We start from the raw sequence: 24,318 nt of genomic DNA on the forward strand, positions 1-24,318 counted from the left end.
ATAGCATCCGTGATGCATCGTCCCACACAAAATACAGAAAACAGCCATATTTCTGTTCGGGATTATTACATGAATCAGGAACAAAATAAACAAACCGAGAAACTTCAAGAAAGATAAAGATTTTCCAAGATTTGCCATAACTGATGTTTAAGTCAGATGTGAATTCTTAACTGTTTGCATTTCGGTTTTAGTCTCGCAATTCTATATCACCAAAACTGTATATTGTTTTCAAGATTCTGTTCTATGCCTCTCTTACTCACTGTCCTCGTGAATTAAGACTCAGTATGTATGAGTCTCAGAGGTAGCATGATGGTATGGCTATGAGCCTATGAGAGGGTCCTTATAAATTCCTATAGTCAAGTGTTGATGGGACGTCTGTGAGTGGCTTTCACTGAAAGACCTTCCATTGTTGGCTGCACTTGGTGACAGAGTTTCTGCAGGCACTTAAGTAGGGAGACCTTGGATTAGGTCTCTCAGCTGAGGTTCTGCAGCTGTATGTCTGACTACAGACGAAACACTCAACTCTTTGCAAGCTGGGGGGGCCATAGCACTGCTCCTGACTTCTGTTCTCAGACCCAGGTGACATGAATGGGCCTAGGAAGAATTTTCTACAACTGAGGTCAACTTGGACCCTCTGAGTTACACGTCATGATTTTCACCTTGGGAATCAATTATGGAAACCTAGTATATCCCTGAAAATAGAATTGTTTAACATCATTTCAATTTGCAGGCTACTTCTTCCTCAACGTTACTTTCTCTATGTAAATGTAAAAAATGCCATGGGAACTCTTTCTCCTTCCCTCCCTCCCTCCCTCCCTCTCCCTAGTTCCCTTCCTCCCCTCCCCTCCCCTCCCCTCTCCCTGGTCTCTCCTGTGATTGTTCTTCCTTCAGTGAATGAAACAGCATGAGGATCCCCTCTCCATAAGATTCAGCTGGAACCCTAACAGGCGTTTTGATGCGCGTTCCTCTTCAAGAGGAATAGCCTTGGGATATGAAAGGGAAGTGGAGTGGGAACTCAGCAGAACAAACATGCAAACAGACAGAAACAAGGACTCTGAATAAACAATCCTTAAAGAACTCCTATCTTTGGCACTTAGAAATCTCAGATTATTTCTGAGGTGAAGTCCTGAACAGGGAGAGATCCTTCCCTCTCCACACAACGAGCATCTTAGTAAGTTAACTAGTTAAAAACTACTAGGTTTGAGTGATCGGTTCCTGTGTGGTTTGAGCATATGAAGTGATTGCAGCAAGAAGCCTTGACATCCCAGGTAGTCACCCTCCTGTAAACTGCACCGCCAGACTTCACCCAGTAAAACCAGTTTCGTGTGGTTGTGGCTTCCTTCCTCGGGAACCTCTCTCTCTCTCCTGGGCGGCTCCATCTATCCAAATGGGAGCTGAGTTTGCAAGCTACCAGAGGCGGTGGAGCTGGTGCTGCTGATGTCAGAGCCAGAAGACAGTTGTGATTGGATCTAATTAGACTTTGCGGCAGCAAATAGACGAGCTCCCTGCGTGATTGGCTTTAAAGTGGATGGTGCCAAACAACTCGCAGAGGCGCAAAAGTAGCAGCCCTGCTTCTGGAGCCCAGAGGAAGAGGAGAGAGCTCCAGGGTGCTCAGGACGACACGCGGGAGTATCTTTCCCAGAGCTTTCTGCCTAAAGAAGGGTTCAGCTTTCCGGCGTGCATCCGAGGCTTTCAGCTCAACCGGAACCAAGCGACGGGACGATTATAGAGAAGGTGCTTGCTGGCGTGCTCAGTCCTAAAAAGTGAGACTGCTACTTGATTTGCAAAACCAGAAATACTCGCGGCTGCGGCCGCAGCAGCAAGACTAAGAAAGGTGAAACTGCTTAAGGACCGGCTCCTCTCTGGGTCTCCCGACTGGCATGGCATCTGTCCTGGGGAGTGGCAGAGGGTCTGGAGGGCTAAGCAGTCAGCTCAAATGCAAGTCCAAGAGGAGAAGGAGGAGAAGGTCCAAGAGGAAAGGTAAGAAGCTCGCTCTGCGAGCGCTCCGGTGCTGGTGCCCGCTGCAACTCTCCCCTGTCTTTTCCCCTCGTCCTTCCTCAGATCTCGGTGGCCTCTTGTCGGTTTTCTCTTGTCTTCACTTTAGGATGCTTCTGGGGATGTCCACACTGAGTAGGGCACTTGTGAGTTCAAACCTCTTTGTAAATAGCCTGGGGGCTTTCCTCAAACCAGATTACAGCCAGCCAGCCAGACGCTCCGCGGAAAATATTTTGGCAGGAGACACTGGGAAGAGAGCTGAGAGGGCTGAGCTGTGGAGCATCCTTTCTCTGATGCTTGTATCCTGGGTACCACCGTTCCTACAAGAGACCCAAGGCTGGCACTTAGACACACTTGGAGCCAACAATATCACAGGGTGCCAAAAGAAACACTCACATAAGCCAATGCACATAAAAAAGGGAAAGAGCTCTCGCTCCAGCTCCTCCCATCCAAATTGTCTCAGAGGAAAAAAGAGGGCAAAACCCTGGCAATTGCCTTCCCAAATTGCCTTTTTTTTTCCTTAGTGAGATACCGGGTGGTCATGTAAACACTGGCAGAGACAAAGAGGACAAGGCACGTCCTTGCAGAAATCGTGCCTATAAAGAAACAAACGCTGTGTCTTACTGGTAGCAAAAAAAAAGAAAGAAAATTAAATCTTGCAAACCAGAAAAGGAGAGGCAATCAGATGACAGGTTGCAGCTGACAAACTCAGGCTGTGCCTTGTTACTGATTTTACTGAAAAATGAGCTTCCCAGAACTTAGTCAATGTCACCACAAGCGCAGGGCTTCCACACAAGCATTTGTGTCAAATTAGCAATTCCTCCAGTGTGATAGGCAGTGCCACAGAACGCATCTTTAGCCTGTATGCACCGAAAGATTAAAAGATGGTTCCAATGCTACCCCTTCTTTCTCAGAGAGGAACTCGCACGGATGCGAGTTCCTTGTGAGTTTGTGGAAGTTCTGTGTTCTTACCAGGATCTGAAAGGTGTTTTGGTTTTCTTTAGTTTTTAAGATGTTTGTAGTGTTATGCAGAGCAGACACAACTTAGTGAGTAGGATTTTTTTTTAAAATCTTGCTCATGCAGGATACCCTGTAAAGGGTAGTTGTACTAACCCTCCTAGAATCTCTGTTTATAGATTGGATATGTTAGAGAGCCTAGGTAAGTTTCTTCTAGATTGTTTCCTAAGTGCTTGCTAACTGTTTCTGAGTCCCATATGATTCCTAATAGCACAAATTAATCGAACATAAAACTCTGAAGCACACGGCCCTTGATAATAATCGCACATCGGGATCCCTGAGAGCCAAGGAGACCTAATGATGTCTTTGAATGTTTCAGGACCTCTGATTGCAAAAGGGGCTGACTTTATAATTGTACTTCAATTCTTAAACAGTTCAAATGTTAGCTTGACATTCGCTTTGTTACCTGAAAATATTTTGAAACGGCCTTACTGATTTCTTCTATGGCTCTGTGCTACTGACTGAAAATGGCATGGATATTAAGAAAGCCATGCTTTGAACAGTTCAACAATGAATAACACTTTTAAAGAAGTAAGGGAAAAAATTGTCTTTATACTTCAAATGTTGGTTAGTGCCTCCTAATTTTTTTTATTAGTCTGCTTAGCTATTTAGAGCCAAGAAAATGGAGCAATATTTATAATAACACAATTTGTAGAAATGTAAGCTGTAAGAAATGTAGAATTCTCGTCTTCCTTCGTTTTTTCTTTACCACGAAGTGTCAGGCATGCTACCTTAAACATTTATTCTGGAAGGGAATAAAAAGAAACCCAAGAAAGTCTTTATTTACTATAAACTGAACCATGACAGCCCAAAGCAAAATTTTTACAGCGAGTATATGTATCCTTAGAAATTTTGACTGTAGAAAGGCCCCAAATTTTCATAACAAAGGCAATAGGTAAGCATATATCCGTCTCTATTGTGTGTGGACGTGTGTTTAAGTGGCCTTTCCTGTGGTACCTTCTAACAGCTATTGTGGTCGGACAGGAACATGAAACCATTAAATATTCACTTTTACTGGCAAAGTTAACAATGTAGCTTACCCAGCTATAGGAGAGAGTAATTTTTTTTCACATCTCCCAGGGAAATATAAGCTCGTATGTAATAACTTGTATGACAAATGCAATGATGTCTTTCAATTTCATCGTAATGATCACATATCTTTACCGAGATGGAATGGCATAGCATCAAGTTCTGAGCCTACCCAACATGAAAGACGACAACACATGCATGGGAGGTAATTGAGGAATTTTAGGGAGGTCATTAAGTAGCAAGGGAAGATGCTGGCTATAAAACTATTCTCACAAGTTGATAAATATGTTATTCATTTATTAAACAAGTTAATAAATATAACTGTAAGTGCGTATGTGCATCTATGTTTCCTGCTCAGTGAAGCCTCATTTTAAAAGTGAGCCACAGCATCAGTTGGTCAGTGTGACCAAAGATCTTTTATTTTCTCCATGTAGGCTTGAAAGGTGTCTCGGGTCCCGTATGCTTTTTGTGATCCAACAGTCTATGCTCTAAGCTGTAACACTCTAGCTACAGGCTAACTGCGGTAATCATAGGATGTGATTATTGGTAAACGCAATTCATCATCTTGAAAATGGGGTGGTTTCTTTCACAGGGTAGGTTTCTGTCACTGTACCACACAGGAAGTAATGCGTACCTCCAAAGACCTAAAAACAGAAAAACTTAGTCACAGAGCACGCCTCCTGGGGTCACCTAGCAGAAGCCCACGTTCCTCTGCAAGATCAACTTTAAGGACGATCCTCCTCTTCTTTTGTTGAGACCTCAAACCATTCACCTTTGCATGGTCTCCGTAGGTGGTGCTTTCCGTTAGGATTTTCTTTAGAAATCATGTCTGAGTGTTTTACACTGTCTAGACAAACGGGAAGTGTGAGGGTGTGAGCATCTTCCTTTTATGGGAGGCACACATCAGCAAAATAAAAGTATACTGAGAAGGACAGGCAAAAGCATCTGATGTTTATACATGTGTCTAAGTAGGGACTGGACCCATTCGATGTGTGGAATATGGCTGTTTTTCCTCCTCCAATGTCAGTTACAGACTTTAGGAAAGCAATAGTTAATGAAGACCATCACTTGACATCACTGGGGTATTGCCCTCAGCAGGACATGAAGATTCAAAGACTGCCCTTATTTCTTAATTCTTGGAAGAATGATTATAAATAATTTCATCTCTTCGGTGCTTTATAGAGAATAATGCTGCTGGCACTAGAAAATAACAATGTATAAATACTATAAATGTATAAAGCATTCATTTAAACCTCAAAAGAAAAAAAATAAAGGTTAACATTCAGGGCTTTTTCTTAATTGTTATTAGCAGCAGACCATTTCAGGTAGTCTAAGAGGGAGACCTCCTAAAAACAGTCTAGTCCATAAAAATAAATCAGTTAAAATTTAACCCCTAGCCATAGACTGTCAGGATAATAATTTTTTTAACAATCTTATAAATACACCTTGGTACTCTCCTGTATCGAAATGGCACACATTGTGTGTGTGTGTGTGTGTGTGTGTGTGTGTGTTGTGTATCTGATTTTCCTTTTTTGTTGTTGTTGTTGTTAGTATATGTCCCCCGAAAGTAATTTTTTAAATAGAATACTTAAGGATATAACCCATTATTATATACAAATATGTAAAGTGGCTGGTTTCTGAGAATTCAACCCAAAACTCTCCCTATTAACACAGCTTATTGATACCCATTCAAGGTAAACGGAAGGCCACCATTTATAGTGAGAAGTATCCATCGCCCATCAACTAGGGAAGGACTTTAGGGAAGTATCTAAATGGTAATGCAAACAGTAATTTGACTGAGTTGAGCATCGGCAGACAACGTCCCATTCTCTGGAGCACCTAACAGCAACTAAAAAGTTGTCCCGAAATCGAGCTCTTGTTCCAGGGTGCTTGGGTGTACAGATCTTTCCGGGGACTGGGAGCGATTTTTAGAAGCAGCCCCACAAGGCAGATCCACTAAAGTACATTGGGGATCTCAGCAAGGTGGTGGGGATCAGAGCAGCCCGAGAACGCTGTGAGATGCGAATAAAAAGTTGGCAAAGGGGACACAGTAAGTGTAGCAGATGGATGGCAGACGCCAGCTTGTTGTGAAATGAAATTCCATGAAAAATTAATGAAATAGAAAGATTGCGCACTGGATGAGGGTGCAGCGGCCGTTGCTCTCCATTGCCGGCGATGCTTTAGTAATCCATGTGGCTGTCATCTCCACGGAGAGAAGACAGCCCGTCTACACCACTGGCTCTTATCTCGCTCGCTGACAGCTTAAGAGGAAGGACTGTATTCCGGGATAAAAATCAAATTGATTAAACCAACCGTTAGGCAGGATCTAATTGCATGAGGGGGTTTTCTCCTTTTTTTTTCCCCCCCTCTCTCTCTTTTTAAAATTTATATCGGTGCTTCTGGTTTCTAGTGACCCATGTAATAACAGTAATTTGAAATTGCTTCAAGGGCATTAGATATGATGAGTGAACTCGAATTTAGAATAAAAGTATAAGATTCACGCATTCTTATCGAAATAACAGCGATAGGGTTATTGACAAAAAGCTATGTCGGAGGAGTATTATATAGGGAAATTCAGAGTGAGACACTGTAGTTCTTGAGACATAGGAAAGTAACTTAAATTATGAAAGCATTGTGTTTAATTGAGAACCTATATATGCATATGTGTATGTTTGTGTGTGTGTGTGTGTGTGTGTGTGTGTGTGTGGTGTGTTGCTATGTGTATGTGTGCATCTAAGCAGGAATGACTAGAAACACTGGATCAATTTTATATCCTTCTGTATCTTTCCCTAATAATCCTAGAAAGTGTAAGTCAGAATTTTTATAACAAAACCTGTTTAGAAAGACCCTAAGAACGAAAAAAGAAATTACTCGACCCTCTGTAATTTATAAATTTTATTTCTAAACAGATGTTCCTGTGACCAGTCTAGGTGCTAATGACTTGCAAACAAGATTTGTAAAAAGGGCAGATCTTCTTATCATGGAAAAAAAAATTAAATCACATTCCAAGTGAGCCATGGAAATCATGAATGTCCTTTACAAAACAGCTCAACTGTTGGATGTTAACACTTTCCATGGGGTTTTCTGTGAGCACGAAAATATTTGGGAGAAAAAAAAAAGGCCTGAGAAAATAAAGGAGAGAGAGCAGTGCAAGCTGAGGCTGACGGATTCTGATTCTTGCAGCTCCGGGTTTGTAGATAACATGAATCTAAATTAACCCCTGATTTTCAATTAAATGTTTTCCTTTGCTCAGAGGAAGATATGCCATAAATTCTTGATTGTTTAAATGTAATCATTTATTTATAACTGTTCACATATTACAGCTCACTTAATGTGCCAATGTCAAATAAAGCAACGTGGCTTTCGAAATGCAAAGAAATCGGGGGCAGGGGGGAGTTCCCTTTAAATTTTGGGTGCACATCCCAGAAGGGGCTCTTGGGAGACCTTAGAAAGTGGTGATGGAAAAGTGCCTTTAGAGGAGTTTGCAAACTCACAGACCGACCTCTGTTTCTACTTACCTCCCTTGCTAGCCTGGGGCCAAGGCATCCTTGTTTACTGATTAAGGTTCAGGTTCTTTCTCCTGCTTTTATTTTAGTTAGAAGGAAGGAAGGTTGGGGGCTGTTGTGTCTGGCTGCTTGGATGGCTTTAAGTAAAGTGAGAAGTACAGCTCTAAGCTCTAAATCTGCAGCTGAAAATGTGTGTGTGAATCCAGCATCTCTAGAACCACATCCAAGAACCAACTCCCCTTGAGCTGATTTGTTTGGCTTTTTAAGGGACTTTTTAGTTTCTCAGAAATGAATGTGGCCACGTGCAGGACAGTAGACTTTCTGTTCTGCAGAACTATGTCTCCTGTAATAAAGAGTTAATGGAATCACCTGGGTCCTCTCTCTACATGTGCAGGGTATTTGATTACCTTTTATTTTAGATATTGGTGTTGATCATGAAAGGCAGAAGCATAATTCAACTTCACTCTTTTACTGACTTTGAATAAATTCCATTCCTATCTGGTTTTGTGATAGAAAGTAGCTAGTAATTGCCCCCTCCGTGTTATGAAATGCAAATATATTAGAATTTATTATCACCTGTGTTAAATAATAAAAAAAAGTCAAATAGTTAATGTTGCTTTTAATTTTCCAAAATAACAAACAGGATATATATATATATATATATGACATAAAAATAATATTATACCTCAGTAAGGAATCGTGTGTGATATAGGAAGCCTTCCTATAAACTAAGAAAAATAGTATTTGTCTTTAAAGTAGAAAGGAAAGACAACATAAGCCTAGGCAATGTTACGCTTAAATGTCTTAAAGCTGAGAACCAAAAGCTTTTCGTACCCTCTGTATCTGACTTCCCCATCCTGAGACTGAGGGTGGGTTTGCCAATCTGCTCGCAGTGTAGAGGACAATTAGAACAGTCACGTTGGCTTAACTGCTAACCTTCCCAATGTGAGCACCCTACCTAAAACCTCCCCCACGCCTTGTAAAAGCAAATGTTCCTGCATCGAGGCCGGAAGGTCTGTATCGTGGATACCAGGAAGCAGTGGTGCAGGAGTGGAGATTTTCAGTGTTAAGTTCCTGTTTCTTACACTGAAACTCCAACTGCAATGTGGTGACAGTCACTGGACATCCCACATCAGTTCAACAGAAAAGTCACGTCACAGACCCAGCGTTTCTTCCTGTGGCTGTCGTATCGCCTTTCAAAGGGTAATTCATTAAACAAAACTATTCAGAATATATCCCCAAACTCTCTTTTCTGAGATCTTGAGTGGGTGGAGTGAATATTTAATGTTGAAATGGTAATCGCAACACTTTGAGATGAATGCGTGTGCTGCAGTCCTTTTAAACACCTTGCCCAGGATGTGCTTTGGATAATTTTATACATTTAATTAATCTTGGCTGCTCCGTTTATTGGATATGAGAGCTCTGGTTCCTGTTTCCCACTGCCTCATCATTTCGTAATGTGTCTTACATGATTTCTCAAATATGTCTTCACAAATGTGATATTAAAATAAGATGGCAGCCTGTGGACACATCCCTTTATCGTCCAAGCTTATCTTCTGTGGAAGATGCTCGTCCTGGTCGAATTCCTTCTTAGGGTTAGGTTGAACCAAAAGTGGGAAGGCTGATGTTGCTAAAAATCATTATCAGCTAGGGAAAAGCATTTGCTTTGGATTTCTATAATTGCTGGAAAAAAATCAACTGTACTGCTGAAAGTGCACTGCCTGTGTATTTAGGGATAAATGCAATATTTCTTAAGAGTTTAATTGCATTCAGAAGAATGCAATTTAATAAACATGACAGAAATGTCAGCAAAATAGATTTTGACCTCCTCCAAACCCCAAGTCTAGCTGGGCTCACTCATCCCTGTCTGTAACAGATGCTGAGCTCACATTGGGCCTGTGGCTGTGAAAATAGCTGTGGTCTTAAAGGAGAAGCCCACCCTCTCCCTATTAGGCTGTGCTGCTGTAGGCTAGAACCAAAATGTAAAGTATCTAAAATATACAGACACAACTATTTCTTTAAAGCTTATACAAATTAGAGAGATGAGTAAATAAATTATTAAAAATCAGTACCCTTTTCTAATCCTTAGGCAGACAAAAGCACTAAACTACGTATTTGTGCTTGACATATGAAAAAATTACAGTAGTTACAACCTGAAGGAAAAGCAGTCATCTAGGTTCAACTAGAACTCTAGCAGAAAGTGACATTTGAACCCAGTGTATGCGGTTTAAGTGCATCTTTCTAAAATTAAAATAAACCTAACTTTCAAATTTTCTCTCCAAAGAAAACTTACGCTGCAGCAAAAATTACTTGTTAAACATGTAGATGAAATAATACGACATGAAAACATTTGAAAAAAGACCTCTGAGATGGTAGCACAGGAAATCCACTAACTTTGACAGCCCTTCATACATGCACACAGACAATGACACCATCCTTAAAAGCAGCTCTGATGTGGGTTAATATATTAATTCAGTGTGAATGCACCACTCCACTCTAGGGCAAGCAAATGGGTACATATTGAAATTGAGTGAGATATACTTTTATTACTAAGCACATAGAAAACTCCTCTATTATTAAGGCTAACAAATTTAAGTGTGCATGCGTGTCGTCTTGTATAATCAGCAGAGTTTTTAAATCCACTTCTTCATTTTGTGAAAACTGAATCATGACGTGGCTTTCGTGTGCAGCTAATGAATAGAATTCAAGTCATTAAATTGTGTGCTTGTGTGCTTTGTGTAGACTGCTAATATATTCATGTGAGATTGAGAAATGCCAGGCTCGAGATTTAAAATGCAGTAAGTATTTATTGAAATCTTGAATATTAAAATGTTAAAAGATTCATCTACTTCTGAAACATCAGTCATCTATTATGGGATTCTGAAAGAAATTTAGATAGCAAAATAAAATCCTGGCTGCATGTGAGAGTATAAACACTTTGAGACGTCCTGGAGAAAAGACGCTGGTTTGTGGTTAGAGTTCATAATTCTGAGGAAAATTTGATTGTTTAATTGCGAAAGTTTCGGGGAATCAACAATTGAAATTTCCCCTTGTGCACACTTTGCATGAAGTAAAACAAATTTTCTTGTCTTTGCCACTAATAAAAGGTAATCCATCTTTCAACATCATAAAAAGAAACAACACACTTGTACAAAAGGGTTTTAATGGAGGATAAAGGACACACAGACAAAAGACACACAGACAAAAGGGATAATTTAGTAGCCTCTTTTTCCTAAGCTTAATTGAAACTCACCTCACTTGTTTTTTAATTTATGTAGCTTTTTTTTTTTCTTTTCTTTTTTTCGGAGCTGGGGATCGAACCCAGGGCCTTGCGCTTCCTAGGCAAACGCTCTACCACTGAGCTAAATCCCCAACCCCTAATTTATGTAGCTTTTAATACACAAAAATACATGATTTGAAAATATGAGCCAACCTATTCAATTCTGTTGCTTGCAGAACTGCCAGATTTTGCCTTCAACAATTGCAAATAGGTTATAAGAAATTAATTTGGTACATTTTATTAATCTGCATATTTATTAATTTGTAAATATATCTCCGTGTCCTAGTATGGGCTAGACTAAATACTACCAACACCCAATACATAATGCTTTTCTGTAAGTTTATATTATATGTCAAGATACAAATACAGTATGTCAAAGGAAAGCAGGGAGTGACAGTAACCCTTTATGGATCCACACAATGTTAGGTTTTATGATACTTATAACAAGAATATGCTCAACATACATTTAAATTTTCCTTATATATAACAGTCCTATATATAATGAGTATACACAATGAGTTTATAAAATCAAAACCCACCCAGTAGAATAAGTCGTTTGCATTTCCTTTATTTCAAATAAACCTTCTTTATAAAACTAAGCTATCAAAATATAACATTGCTGCTCTTCCTATGGTGGCAAAACATAGACAATGCTCATTCACTAGGAGGGGCTGCAGAATTGGCTCAGAAGTTAAGATCACTGCCTGCTCTTTCAGGAAACCTGGGTTCAATTCTCGGCATCTACATGGCCCCTCACAGCCATTTATGACGGGAGTCTGAAGGGATTCAACAACGTTTTCTGGCTTCCCAGGGCACTCACACACTCATTACACAGACGTGCATGTAGGCAAAATAACCAAACACGTAATTCTTTTTAAATTTAAAACTCACTGGAAAAAATTGTGTCAGTCTTGAAATAAGTCATGGGAGTGTTCAAGAGAGGGGCTGGAGGAAGGAGAGGGGATGTTGAACCTGTTGGAACTTGCTGCAATTCTGTTTTAATTAAAGCATACTCTTCAAAAGAACTTCTAAGAGAAATAATCAGAACATTAAAAAATTTTTCTGCCAATATTGAGTACATATCATGTTAGTTATAAAAGCTTATGGGAGGGAGAAATCGGTAAGGGTTTGCAAGATGATACCCATCAGACAACGTTTGAGACCATGAATTGAAGAATGTACTGTTCAGATCTCAGGTGTGTGGAGATGTGCGAAGGTGGATGAGGGTGCTGTTCCCCTCTTCTTTATTATCCCGCAAGCATGGGTGTCCTGATGTGCTCCTTCATATTCTCTAGAAGTGACACGGTGATGCCATTGCGCGTTATCAATAAATACTTGTTGTAGAATTAACTCGCGTTTAGATCGCACATTTATAAATGGTTCTGTCTCCTTTACATGAGAGCAGGGCTACATAACTGGAGTTTATCCGTCCAACAAACATTTGTTAGGTCCTTTTATTTGTCGATCACATGATAAATAATAGAGCTTAAACAATATAAGCTCTGAAAACTTCCCCCAGACAGCCAGAAATCAAATCCCAGCGTGTTCTGCCTTCTCTGTCATTCATGTGGAAGAGATACTTTATAAAACTCCCCTCTCTGAACACGTGGGAGGCACACTTCTATTGTTTGCTGAATTAGTCCCTGGATGATTGGGACGCTCATTGAGCATCAGTATTCTCATGTAATAAATGAAGTGAAGCCATTAGACTCAACAAAGCTGAAAGAACCGTGAGTGTTTCTCCAGGAGCCAGTCTTCCTAGACAGTGAGTGCCCTTGCTACAACACTGGACCTCCCCACCCTGATTCATTATCCTGCTTCCAGCTGTAGCCCCTGTCATCTCTGTAAGGAGGTAGTCTTCACTCCTAGATACACAGCTACACGCTGCCCCCCTATGACTGTGACCAGTGATTCAATTTCCTTCTCCAAAATGATCCAGGGCATGGCCCTGTGCTTACCCGCCATCCTTGCAGAAGGTGAACTTATGTACCAGCTACTGCATAACACAAAATCCTAGCACCAAACCAAAGAGAATAGCTTGAATTGCAGTCTCTTGCCTGTGGTATGGACTGGTAATCTTTGTGATCAAGAACAGAATAGCTCTCCCTTGAGGTAATAAGAAGTGGAGTGCAAACTTATCTGTCCAGTGCATCTATATAATCAACAAAGGTGTTGGCTCCCCCCCCATTTCCACTCAATATGTCGATCTATCAATGTCTTGATAATTACAATACAATATATGGTGGAAAAAGACAACAATCATGGAAGATTCCATCCAGCGTCTACCTAATAGATTTCCTCTTGTTCTCTTTTCATTATATACCTGACATTTACCTACCTGTCTACAACCAATCTTCTCTTTATATAAGAAGCAGGAGATGCATATAGAACCCACCCACAAACTTTAATAGGAGATGACAAAACCCATTAGTAGGTCTTAAGGTCTTTAACTACAATGACAACAAATGCAGTGGATGTGCCTGGGAATTGAGGTATAATTGTACTGGAATTTTTCAAATTTTGAGCATTCTAGAAGCTAAAATTGTAGTGAGAAAATTGAAATCAAACAATGTATTAAGTGCTATTCTCTATTTGTATCCATCTCTTTTAATAAATAACAGATTGTTCACTATTTGGGTATTAGCACCAATGCCTCTTCACTATGGATGCATTTCATATTAAATCTGATATGTTTCAAGAAATGGCCCCCGCTCTTCTCTCACTTGGATGTTGTGTCTACTGTTCATGTTCTAGCTGGGTTGCTCCTTCAGCCATCTGAAGATGACACGTGTTCCTCTACAGTAAAGGGTGCTTCCTCATATCAGATTTCTTATCACCAGTGTGATTACTCCTGTGATTGAGAACATACAAATTTCATACAGGAATGCCCTGAGATAATCTTCCATGCTGAAAGCACTTTTCTTTCATCTATCCATCTCTTCTCCTGTTGCCCTACAAAATCATTCCCTCTTTGAGCTGTCCTGGCTTTATCTTTCCTGGGTTCATAGAGAGGGTGCTGGGAAGATGGCTTCCAAGTTAAGAATATTTGCTGATCTTCCAGAGGACCTGACTTCAGTTCTCAAGAACCACATTAGGTGGCTCACAACTTCTGTGATTCTGAGAATCAAAGGCCCTCTTCTGGCATTCTTGGGTGCCTGTACATAGGAGAAATAGCCTCTCTCTCTCTCTCTCTCTCTCTCTCTCTCTCTCTCTCTCTCTCTCTCTCTCTCTCTCTTCTCTATCTGTCTCTATTTCTATCTCTGTATGTCTCTGTCTCTCCCTCTCTCCCTTGTCCCCTCTTTCAGAGAGAACAAAAAGTCATGAAATTAGAAACATTTATTTTCAAAATGTTAAACTAGCCTTCGAGATCAACACATATGAGAGATCCTGCATTGTAAAACGTTGAAACCTGTTTTTAATTATTCATAAGATGTTTTAGTGCATTAGCTGATAAAATCAGCAAGATGCTATTTGGTTCTTAGGCAGCCTACAGCTTTTTCTAATATTTACTTAACATTTACATTGTCCTGAGTTTAGAATATCTCGCTTAGTCCTCCTAATGAGGCTATAAGGTAGTGATGTGAGCTATCCTAATTTTGCAGAGAAAGAAAGTGTGCAGAAATGAAGAACACATGTGCTTGAGGTCACACTTTCAGGAAATGGCTATTTCAAGCATCATAACTATTCTTAGTCTCATTGATGATGCTCTCATTTACAAATCTGTAAATCAGACAAAACATCTGTTGCCCCTTTCCTGGGTTAAGTACTATTCTCCCCACAGAGGACCTAAAGAAGCAGAGTTTCCCACGTTTTATTAATGTGTATGTTTGCACGCCTCTATATATGTATGTATACCTCATGCACGGGGATGTCTATGGAGACCAGAAGACAGTATTAGCTGATTGTGAGCCTCCAAATACGGTTACCGAGAAAGGAAACTAGAACCTCGGCAAATCAGGAGCAAGTCTATTAATGTTTGAGCAGCCTCTACAGCTCCAGCCCCTTACTCTTTTTTTCCACGTGGAGAGGTTTAATGAGAGAAGAGGAGGAGAGGAGAGGAAAAGAGGCCGGTCATGGGCACGTGGTGGGAAGGGAGAAGGGGACAAGAACAGAGAAGAACGAAGAGTAGGTCCAGCCCCTTACTGTTAACATGGAATATACCTCATGTAATTCTATTATTATTCCATGGGACCCCAAGCTTTTCAAAGAACCTAGCAGAAACAAGTAACACAATAAAACCAAGAAAAGTAGAGAAGATGTTGTAGTAAATCTCCAACCCCAATAAGTTCAGGTATAAACCACACAACTCAGTTATAATATTTACAAGCTATACACCTAGATTGGCAGACTTATCACAATATTATTCTATTCACCAGCTGAGATGTCTTATTACTTGTGGCTTCTCCGGGCCATGTGGTTCCATTCTATCTTCCTCCCACTTCCTCTTCCTTCTTCCTCTCTCCTTCCCTACTCCTCCCCCATTCTCTACAACCTCCAGCTCCACCCTTCCTTCTATTGCCCAATCATAGGATCTAACTATTATTTGATTAGTTAAAATGGGGGAAAGGTTCACATGAAATCACCTGAGTATGTGATCTACTCCTCATCAGGGCAACCCCTCTTGAGGAAACGAAATTAACATCAGAGTACAAACAGCACCAGGGCACCCCACAACAAGAGACACCAAAACCTGCTGCTGCTATTTCATGACCTTTTCGGTCATCTTGGTGCTGTTCACAGGAGGATGCTTAGTGGTTGCTTGCTCGGCATTATATCCTATGAATTTCATATACTTTTACATTTGAGGATGAAGTGGGCTGGCAGAAGATATCGTGTGCTGTCTTCTTTATATTTTCTTTTTCTTGGATATTTTATGTATTTACGTTTCAAATGTTGTCCCCCTTCCCCCATCTCCCATACTCCCTCCTCCTCCCCCTGCTTCTGTGAGGATGCTCCCACTCCTACCCACCCACTCCAACCTCAACGCCCTGGCATTACCCTACATTGGGGAAACAAGCCTTCACAGAACCAAGGGTTTTTCTTTTTATTGATGCCCGACGAGGCCATTCTCTGCTACATATGTGGCTGAAGTCATGGGTCCCTCCATGTGTACTCATTGGTTGGTGATTTAGTGCCTGGGAGCTGGGGGGGGGCGTCTGGTGTGTTGATATTTTTGTTCTTCCTATGGGGTTGCAAACCCCTTCTCTGTAGGACTCTGGTTCAGGAGACACCCATATCTGGCTCCCATCAGCAAGCCCTTCTTGGCATCAGCAATAGTGACTGGGTTTAGTGACTTATAGGGGATGGATCTGCAGGTGGGGCAGTCTCTAGATGGCCTTTTCTTCCGTCTCTGCTCCACTCTGTCCATGTATTTCTTCCCATGAGTATTTTGTTCTCCCAAGACTTTCATCTGGTAGTGAGTGTATCGTTCCACACAAATGACCAGATAACAGTTTTTGGAATTAGAGAATTAACCTGTTAAGAAATGTTTACCTTAAGGAGGTCTGTCATCTTGGCATAAACATGACTACAGCCATAGAGATCATAGCAAAAAACACACGATTCTTACTGGGAAGTATATGTATACATCGTTTTAGTCCTAAAAGATGTTATCTACTATAAGGGCTAGAAATTTTCCTTTCTATACAACTTCTTTGACTATTAAGTATAGTAGTATTTGACATATAATAGTGTGGTATATATATTGAACAATTAAACTCCTCACACACTCTGTTTCTAAATGCTGTTATATACTGAATATGACATGTTAGAATGCCAAAATACATATTTTTGGAGTACATTAAGTGTCATTGCTGTTCTTGGTTGTCACTTGGCCACATCCGAAATTAACTAAAACCCCAGCAGCTGGGCACACCTGGGAGGGCGTTCCCTTAATTAAATAACTTGAAGCAGAAGGCCCACCCTCAGTCTGTTACCTTTTGGAGTGGGACGATCTGTCTTTAACCTGTGCTACATCTTATGGTGGCAGCCTAAATAAAGGATATAGAAGAAGGAAGTTCTTACACTCTGACCGCTGGCCTGCAAGTCCATTGTCAAACTGGCATTAGAGCCTACTTCTCTGACATTGTAGCATCTACTGAAGATCAACTGAGGCGTCCACCCTCACAGACTGAACAACCCTGGATTCTTAGTCTTTCTATTGTCAGACCACCATTATTGAACTAGCTGGCCCCCAACCTGTAAGGCACTCTAATAAATTATTCTATTATTTTTCTTCCTATAGATCTAGAAAACCGTGACTTACATACTATTTCATCTATAGCAAGGAGAATATCACAATTCTGTCACTTTGGAGACAACTGCTAGATATTAAAGCCAGTTGCCTTATCAGAAACCTTTCCAGAAACATTACCTCTATCTCTGAAAATTTATGTTTTGTTTACATCTCTTTAAACATCCATTATAGATAAGCCTTAATGTCTTGAGGAATATGAAATCTTTGTATAACTGAATTAACACCAGATTGCATTAAACAATGTCCAGATTTTTTTCATGGATGACTGTCATATTTATGGCCACAGAATGGGGTGGTACACAATATATAACTTTTTTTAATGTGTTCTGTCTGATATTCTCATCTCCCTGGCTTATCCGAAGTTCCCTGTTGTTAGTTAATAGTGGTGGGAATTGCTAGCATCCTCAAACGAGCTATCAATCATATTGTAAGTGAAGGAGGACGAGGTTTTACTTCCTTACAATAGCTTACTTTCTTCAACAAATAGATTTATTCTCATGCATTATCTTTTTGTGTGAAAAGAAATTTAAAACATGAATGGTGACATTTTTGTTTTATGAGTAAGAGAACTGTGACTAGAGAATAAAAGTTACTATTTTAAAAAGCTAGATAGGAAAATTATCTGAATTGCACTCACCACAGAAACACGAGACCATAAATTCAGATACCTGAAGATGACTGGCCAACAAGTGCAGTGAGTCAGTGAACACTAGGTTCAGTGAGAGACCTGTTCTGAGAAAGAGAGAGAGAGAGAGAGGGAGAGAGAGCAAGAACCAGACCAGACCAAAATAAAGTAGAGTGATACAGAAGAATACACAGCAATGAGTTCTGGTCTCCACACCCATTCATCCACCATATACAACCGCACAAAAGAAGGCCCTGGCATGTGATTAAACACAGACATAGAGGAGAGTACCAGAAACTCACAGGTCCCTGAAAGGCTAAGTCCCATGGTGTGAAGATACCCAGAATTCTGGAAAGGATAATCTCTGAGCAATAAAGTTAATTGTCATGTAAGGGACCCCTGTGGAGGCTTTTCAGTGTTGTTTTCAAACCACTGTCTCATAAGCAACATGTCCCTAATGGCTGCTGCATACAGACATAGTATAAAGGGCTTCTGGGTGGAGTTTTGTATTTTTCTTTCCAAGAAGATTCTGAAGTGTATCAACCAAGTTCACATTGCCTCCCCAGTCATTTCTGTGGTGTATGCATGTGCTTGGGTTTACAGTTGTACCCATATTTAAATATGCATACATTAACATACACCTTCCCTGAGCCTTCTCTTTCCCAGGTAGCATCAGTCATGAAGTTTTCTGACTTAAAGGTTGAAGAAAACTTTACATATTGCTGAACTAAACTCATACACACAAGCATCTTTCTTCCACGATATCAATACAATATACTGAATTTCAAAACAATTATTAATAACACCTCACTGAAGTAATTTGAAGAGTAAAAAATGGAGTTACATATTTAAAACCTGTAACAAAATTAATGAACAAAAAGAAATCAATATGCTATATAATCATAACACACAGAGAAACATACAAACATACACATACATACGCCATACATAATAAATGTCTAGATGAATCCAGCACTGTCATACAATTCAGCTAATAGTTTTCAACTGAATGAAAGTATGCTATTTGTTCAATAAAAATCAGCATCCAAAGTCAAATACCATGTGTATAGTTATCAAATTTAAATAGATATTTTCTTTATCATGCATAACGAACCCCCCATTACCTTGTGAATGTATGTCTCGGGTGCCTACAGTCATTAAAATTTTCACCTCCTTTGATGCATGAACAATAAGCTGAATGACTCAGTTTTCTAGATTATGTTTATTCTGATTTTACGCTAGCAATACAAAGGCAAAATCAAAATGTTCTCAGTAAGCACATATAGATAAACACGCACGCCCTGCTTCAAAGGTAGTTAGTAAATGAACAAAGATTAAAGATAAATCAGATACAGAATAGTCAAACAGGACATTCGAACTCAGGGTGCGCACCACTCTGAAGAGAAGAGGTTAAATTGCTGAGCACATCCTATAACACAGCCCGTGTGCCCACCAGATAACCAAGGGATATCCACTCTCAGTAGAATACATGCAACTCCATTACATACAAATTAACTGAAATGGCTTTCTCCATCTGTTCAAATCTTATTTATAAAGTTGTTTTACATAAACACTCACAGGTAGGTTTTCTGGGTTTTGAATTTTCTGTAGGGGAATTTTATTTACAATAAATCCAACGATGTCTATCTTAATCCTCAGAAATAGAAATTTGAAGGGGCTTCATGTTCCTGAACTAAGCAAGTAGACAGAGTTGGACTCTTAAGGCCTCTGCCTGGGCCACTTATTTGGAAGTGCAGAGCTGGGAAAAGATTCTTGAGGGTGGGCTAAAGGGAAAATTGTATTAGCTTGAGATCCAAAGCTCAGTTCAGTGCAATATGAAAGCATCAGGCCACCAACATTTGTATTGGACTGAGCTCATATGTGACAGTCACCATGTCTGGCTGCAATGGGCTTCGTTAGCATCTAATCTGGTGTGATAGCAGTGCATACAAATTTTCTAGCATCCACCTCTTAATAATTTCACAGGATTGGTGTCAGAATTCCATTAGATACTCGAGTCCTTTGCATAAAGTGGCATAAGATTTGCACAGAACCTCCGCACATCCTCCTGGCTACTTTGAGCTCATCTATATTACCTGTAGGAACAAAATCATTGTAAATGCCATGTACATAGTTGTTATAATGAACTATTGAGGAAATGGTAGTTAAGTTTTCTGTATAAATTCAGCACAGGTGTAATTTTTACAAAGATTTCAAGTCTGTGGTCATTAGGATCCATGAATGAGAGAGTTTTGGCTGTGAAGGATAAATGTATGCGAAATACCATTTTGATTAATGTGCCAACTGACATTCGGCCAAAGTTATTGTATGCTGCAAACTTAACATTGAATGTGCCCATGTTTGTGTGCACATGAATGTGCATGTATATGTGTGCCCGTGCTTGTGTGAGTGCATGTGTGTGTGTGTGTGTGTGTGTGTGTGTGTGTGTGTGTGTGATTGCATGCCATATTCTACAAATAGGTGGACTGAAGCCAGGTTATATTAAAAATGGCATGGGGAAATTTGAAAGTAAGTAGATATTTTCATGTTAATGTTAATGTTAATGGATTAAATTATGTGACTATGAACTGCACTGTCTTTGATTTCGCCTCCTACAAAGTTTGTGGTTATTTTCCTCTCATGGTCACCACTTGCCTTCAAAGTAATGCTTCATCTACAGAGTCTTAATATTAATAGGTTAGTTACTCTCTTAAAATCATCGAGATCATTCTTTTTTGCTGAGATCTCTTCGAGCCCACGAAGGCCAAACCCATGAGCTTGAAATTTAAGTCCTTTAATTAATCTTTTCCTTCATTCAAATGAGGACTGATTTTTCCATTGTTCACTGCATTGTTCTCTTATAAGGTCTTACAACTGTGTTGGTTCTTTAGAAGGTTTTTTTTTTTTTTTTTTTTTATCAGAGAAATAGCAGTGGTTGAGTGAATCAGGTTCACTGTAGTTTTAAAGTGATATATGCCTTAGTTTCTGATGCCCTTTCAACACAAGTAACCAAGATATCATACACATCCAAGTTTATAAACAAGCAATAATTGTACTTTTCATCTATATATCTCTTATAGCATTCCTCATCTTCTTCAGGAATGTTCTAAGCACTGCCCAGAAAGGCAGATGAGCAACCTTCTTCGCCAGAAGGTTCCTAACCTGTCTTAGTAAAGTCTTCTCTGCATACCTGCAGGATGGAGTTTACAAGGAATAATGCCCGAGAGCTTATTCATTATGATATTGGAGTGACAGAGAATCACATGGCATTTCCCATAACTCAGAATTCAATAGTTTTATAAGTTCATTAGCTCCTTTTCTCATCTTTGTGATGGAACACTTAAAAGAAATGACTTAAGGGAGAAAAACTGTATTTGCTCACAGTTCAAGTGATACGCCCACCGTGGTTGGAAAGTTTGGATTGTGGGTCCAACTCTGTGGTAGTGTAAGGATTTGAACTTATATCTCAGGAGGCCAGGAAGTAGAAATAATGAAGTGCCAGTGCTTGGTGCATCTTTTTTCTTTCCATTTTTATTCAATTCAGGACCCCAAACTATGAGACAGTACTACTAACATTAAGGGGCATTCTTGTCCCATCAGTTAATCTCTTTGGAACCCTTCCGACAAGTGTACCTAAGCCTGTCCTCACTCATACCCTAAGCATTTCTTTAAGAGATCACATTGACAGTCAAATGAACCATCACAGTTTTCAATTACATATTCTAACTTAAAATAAGGCTCAACATAGGAATTTATTTTAATAATTGTTTTTCATGCATCAAATACATGGTAAAACCTGTTGGTTCTGTGGAGTTTATTTATTTATTTATTGATTGATTTATTTATTTAAAGTATTTGGTATGAATGTTGCATTAAATGAAACTATAAAATGATGTTGAGATTACCAAACTGGGGAGCAACTGGTAGGCTACACTTGTCTTTAATAAGTTAAAAACTAACAAAATCTAAGCTTTCATGGAAGAAAAGTATATGGTTATAAAAAAGAGTATTATAATTTCACTAAGTATTCAAAATTAATTTCAGCATGTTCTTTGTTATAAGTCAAATGACATTGAAACACATGTCTAGCATCTCCACAAATGCACGGAACACAGACCCTTTGCTTCACAAACCTTGGATTTCTCTATGTGTGAGCTGTGGGTGTAAGCTAAAAGACAAGTGCTGCACATCATTCTGGGAGTGTAAAGACTCAAATGCTATTGGTAGGACTGGGTGACATTCATATTAAACAGGCTGAGATCAACCATACATGGAGTTGATTGTGTCAGACCCCACCAACCCGCCTGCTCTAACAGATGCTCAGAGAAGCTACATTCAGCATCCTCCTGACACTTTCTCTCTGTCTTGTTTCTTTCCTGGGGTGTTTTCTTCTTTTGTAAGGCAAAACATAGATCAGATCCAGCCCAGAACTATCTGAGGGACTCCATCTTGAAATCACATAAAGTCATGGAATGAAAAGAACAGGAGGGGGTCTTGGTGTGGGACTGAGGGTACAATGTTCTTCCAGGGTTCCGAAACGGATATGATCTGTGTGTGATGCGATAGAGTAACAGTCTTCTCAACTAGACAAGGAAAATAGACATTCTAGAGGATTCTTCCTAGTCATAATCTAGGAAAGGAACAAACACTCAGGCCTAAAGTCAAAGGACTAGGAGAGATATAATTTTACCTAAACTGTAACTCTTCATATCATAGCTTCATGATTTGGGCCTAAAGTAAGCATCACTGGTCTTTTGTGTGCAAGGTTTTTTTTTTTTTTTATTAATGTTAATATAAGCTGAGATTCTTCATTGCTTTTATTGCTTTCTGGTTATATCCTTCTCTTCTTTCCCTCTTCCTGTTCCTCTTCTTTCCTTCCATTTCCCCCCTCCCTCCCTTCCTTCCTTCCTTCCTTCCTTCCTTCCATCCACCATCTTTCTTTTCCTCATTAACATTGTTCAGTTTATGAATTTGACACCTGTGCTTCATATTTTTAATTCCCATTAAAAATATAACATAGTATTTTTAAATATGTTTATTTTAAAATTATATTATACAATTGAGAATTTCAGGTACCACCAAATTTCATCTTCAAAGTCAATTTAATCTGCATGTGTATTGAGAGAGGCTGATATCTTTCCTAAAAAGGAATACAGAAATGACCCTAGGGGCATCAGAGATCTTTATGAGGGATCGAGCTCTGAGACTGATTGGCAAGGCACACAGAAGAAGATAGGACTTGTGTGCCCCTAATCAGAATCATGTCACTCGGGATGCTTAGCCACCTCCCTGGACCTCCAGAGCTACTCCTTACTCAGATCTCCCTACCACATGACCCAAAGGACATCTGCCAATAGCCATCCTCATCACATATTCACAATCGTGTAGCTTCTGCCCCAGAGTTTCTCTAAGAAATGAGCCGATCTATTTTCAAATGGAAGGAACCCAAATGCTCTCCAAAACAAACAAAACTGACAGAAAGTGAAAAAATAAAAATATCCAAACCAAACTCTAGGTACAAATAGAAGAGAATAAACTTTTGACAAGATTGATGTCAGACTAAAAGTGGCAGCTAGTATCTGTAATCCCAGCATATGGGATAACCAGACAGGAGGGTTTCTATGAATTCCAGGTCAACCTGGACTGGAGAGTAAGACCTACTTCAAAAGCAACAGACCGTTATCTTTCATTTCTGATTTGATGAAAGTGGGAGGAGCTAAGGAGATGGTTCAGTCCCTAGCATACTTGCCAAGAAAGTGTGAAAAACTGAATTTTGATCTCTAGCACCCATTTAAAAGTCAGGATATGGGGGCCTTTGCCTTATAAAGCCCAGTGTTGGGGAAGTGGAGACAGGCTGATTCTTGGAGCTCATTGGTCAATGAGCCTAGCCTACCTGGACAGCACCACATCAAATGAAAGACCCTGCCTTCCTTAGGAAGGAAGACCCCACCTATGACCTACACAGACAAGTGCACAGATATGCACAGAAGCACACATCCATACACACACACACACACACACACACACACACACACACACAGTTATACACACACACAGGTATGCATCCACACAAGCATACACACACACACACACACACACACACACACACACAGAGTTATACACACACAGGTATACATCCACACAAGCATACACACACACACACCAAACACACACTCATAGCCACATGTATGGATCACATACAACACACACACACACACATACACAGAGTTATACACACACATAGGTATGCATCCACACAAGCATATGTACACACACAGTGGCATTCACACAGTGGCACACACACACACACACACACACACACACACAAACACTCATACCCACATGTACAGATCATATACACTGCACACACAAACACACACTCATACACATGCACAAGCAACAGAAAGAGGAGAAAGAACAAGACAAAGAGAGAAGAGGGGGGAGGGGATAGGAAAAGAAAGAATTTGGGAGTATAATAAAATGGACAAGCTTGAAGGAATATTGTCTCTAGGAGCACTTATAAGTCCCTGTGAATTAAACATACAGCTTATTGCTAGCCAAGGTGTATGTGAACCTTAGGATTGTTTCCAGAACTGTTTTATTCTCGCAC

At 39.9% G+C, this 24,318-nt stretch overlaps 1 protein-coding gene across 4 annotated transcripts in view; it reads left to right on the forward strand.

Moving 5' to 3' along the window:
• The first annotated feature begins 1,536 nt into the window (after nt 1-1,536).
• The window catches only part of Adarb2 (adenosine deaminase RNA specific B2 (inactive)), a 542,810-nt gene continuing 520,028 nt past the window's right edge, over nt 1,537-24,318 (forward strand). For all 4 annotated transcript variants that reach the window (XM_032884792.1, XM_032884795.1, XM_032884793.1 and 1 more), the window contains exon 1: nt 1,537-1,980. In XM_032884792.1, the coding sequence (XP_032740683.1) occupies nt 1,881-1,980 (100 nt within the window). In that variant the 5' untranslated portion in view covers nt 1,537-1,880. The remainder of the gene's footprint in view (nt 1,981-24,318) is intronic.

Source organism: Rattus rattus, chromosome 14, assembly GCF_011064425.1.
Source record: "Rattus rattus isolate New Zealand chromosome 14, Rrattus_CSIRO_v1, whole genome shotgun sequence".
Taxonomy (NCBI): domain Eukaryota; kingdom Metazoa; phylum Chordata; class Mammalia; order Rodentia; family Muridae; genus Rattus; species Rattus rattus.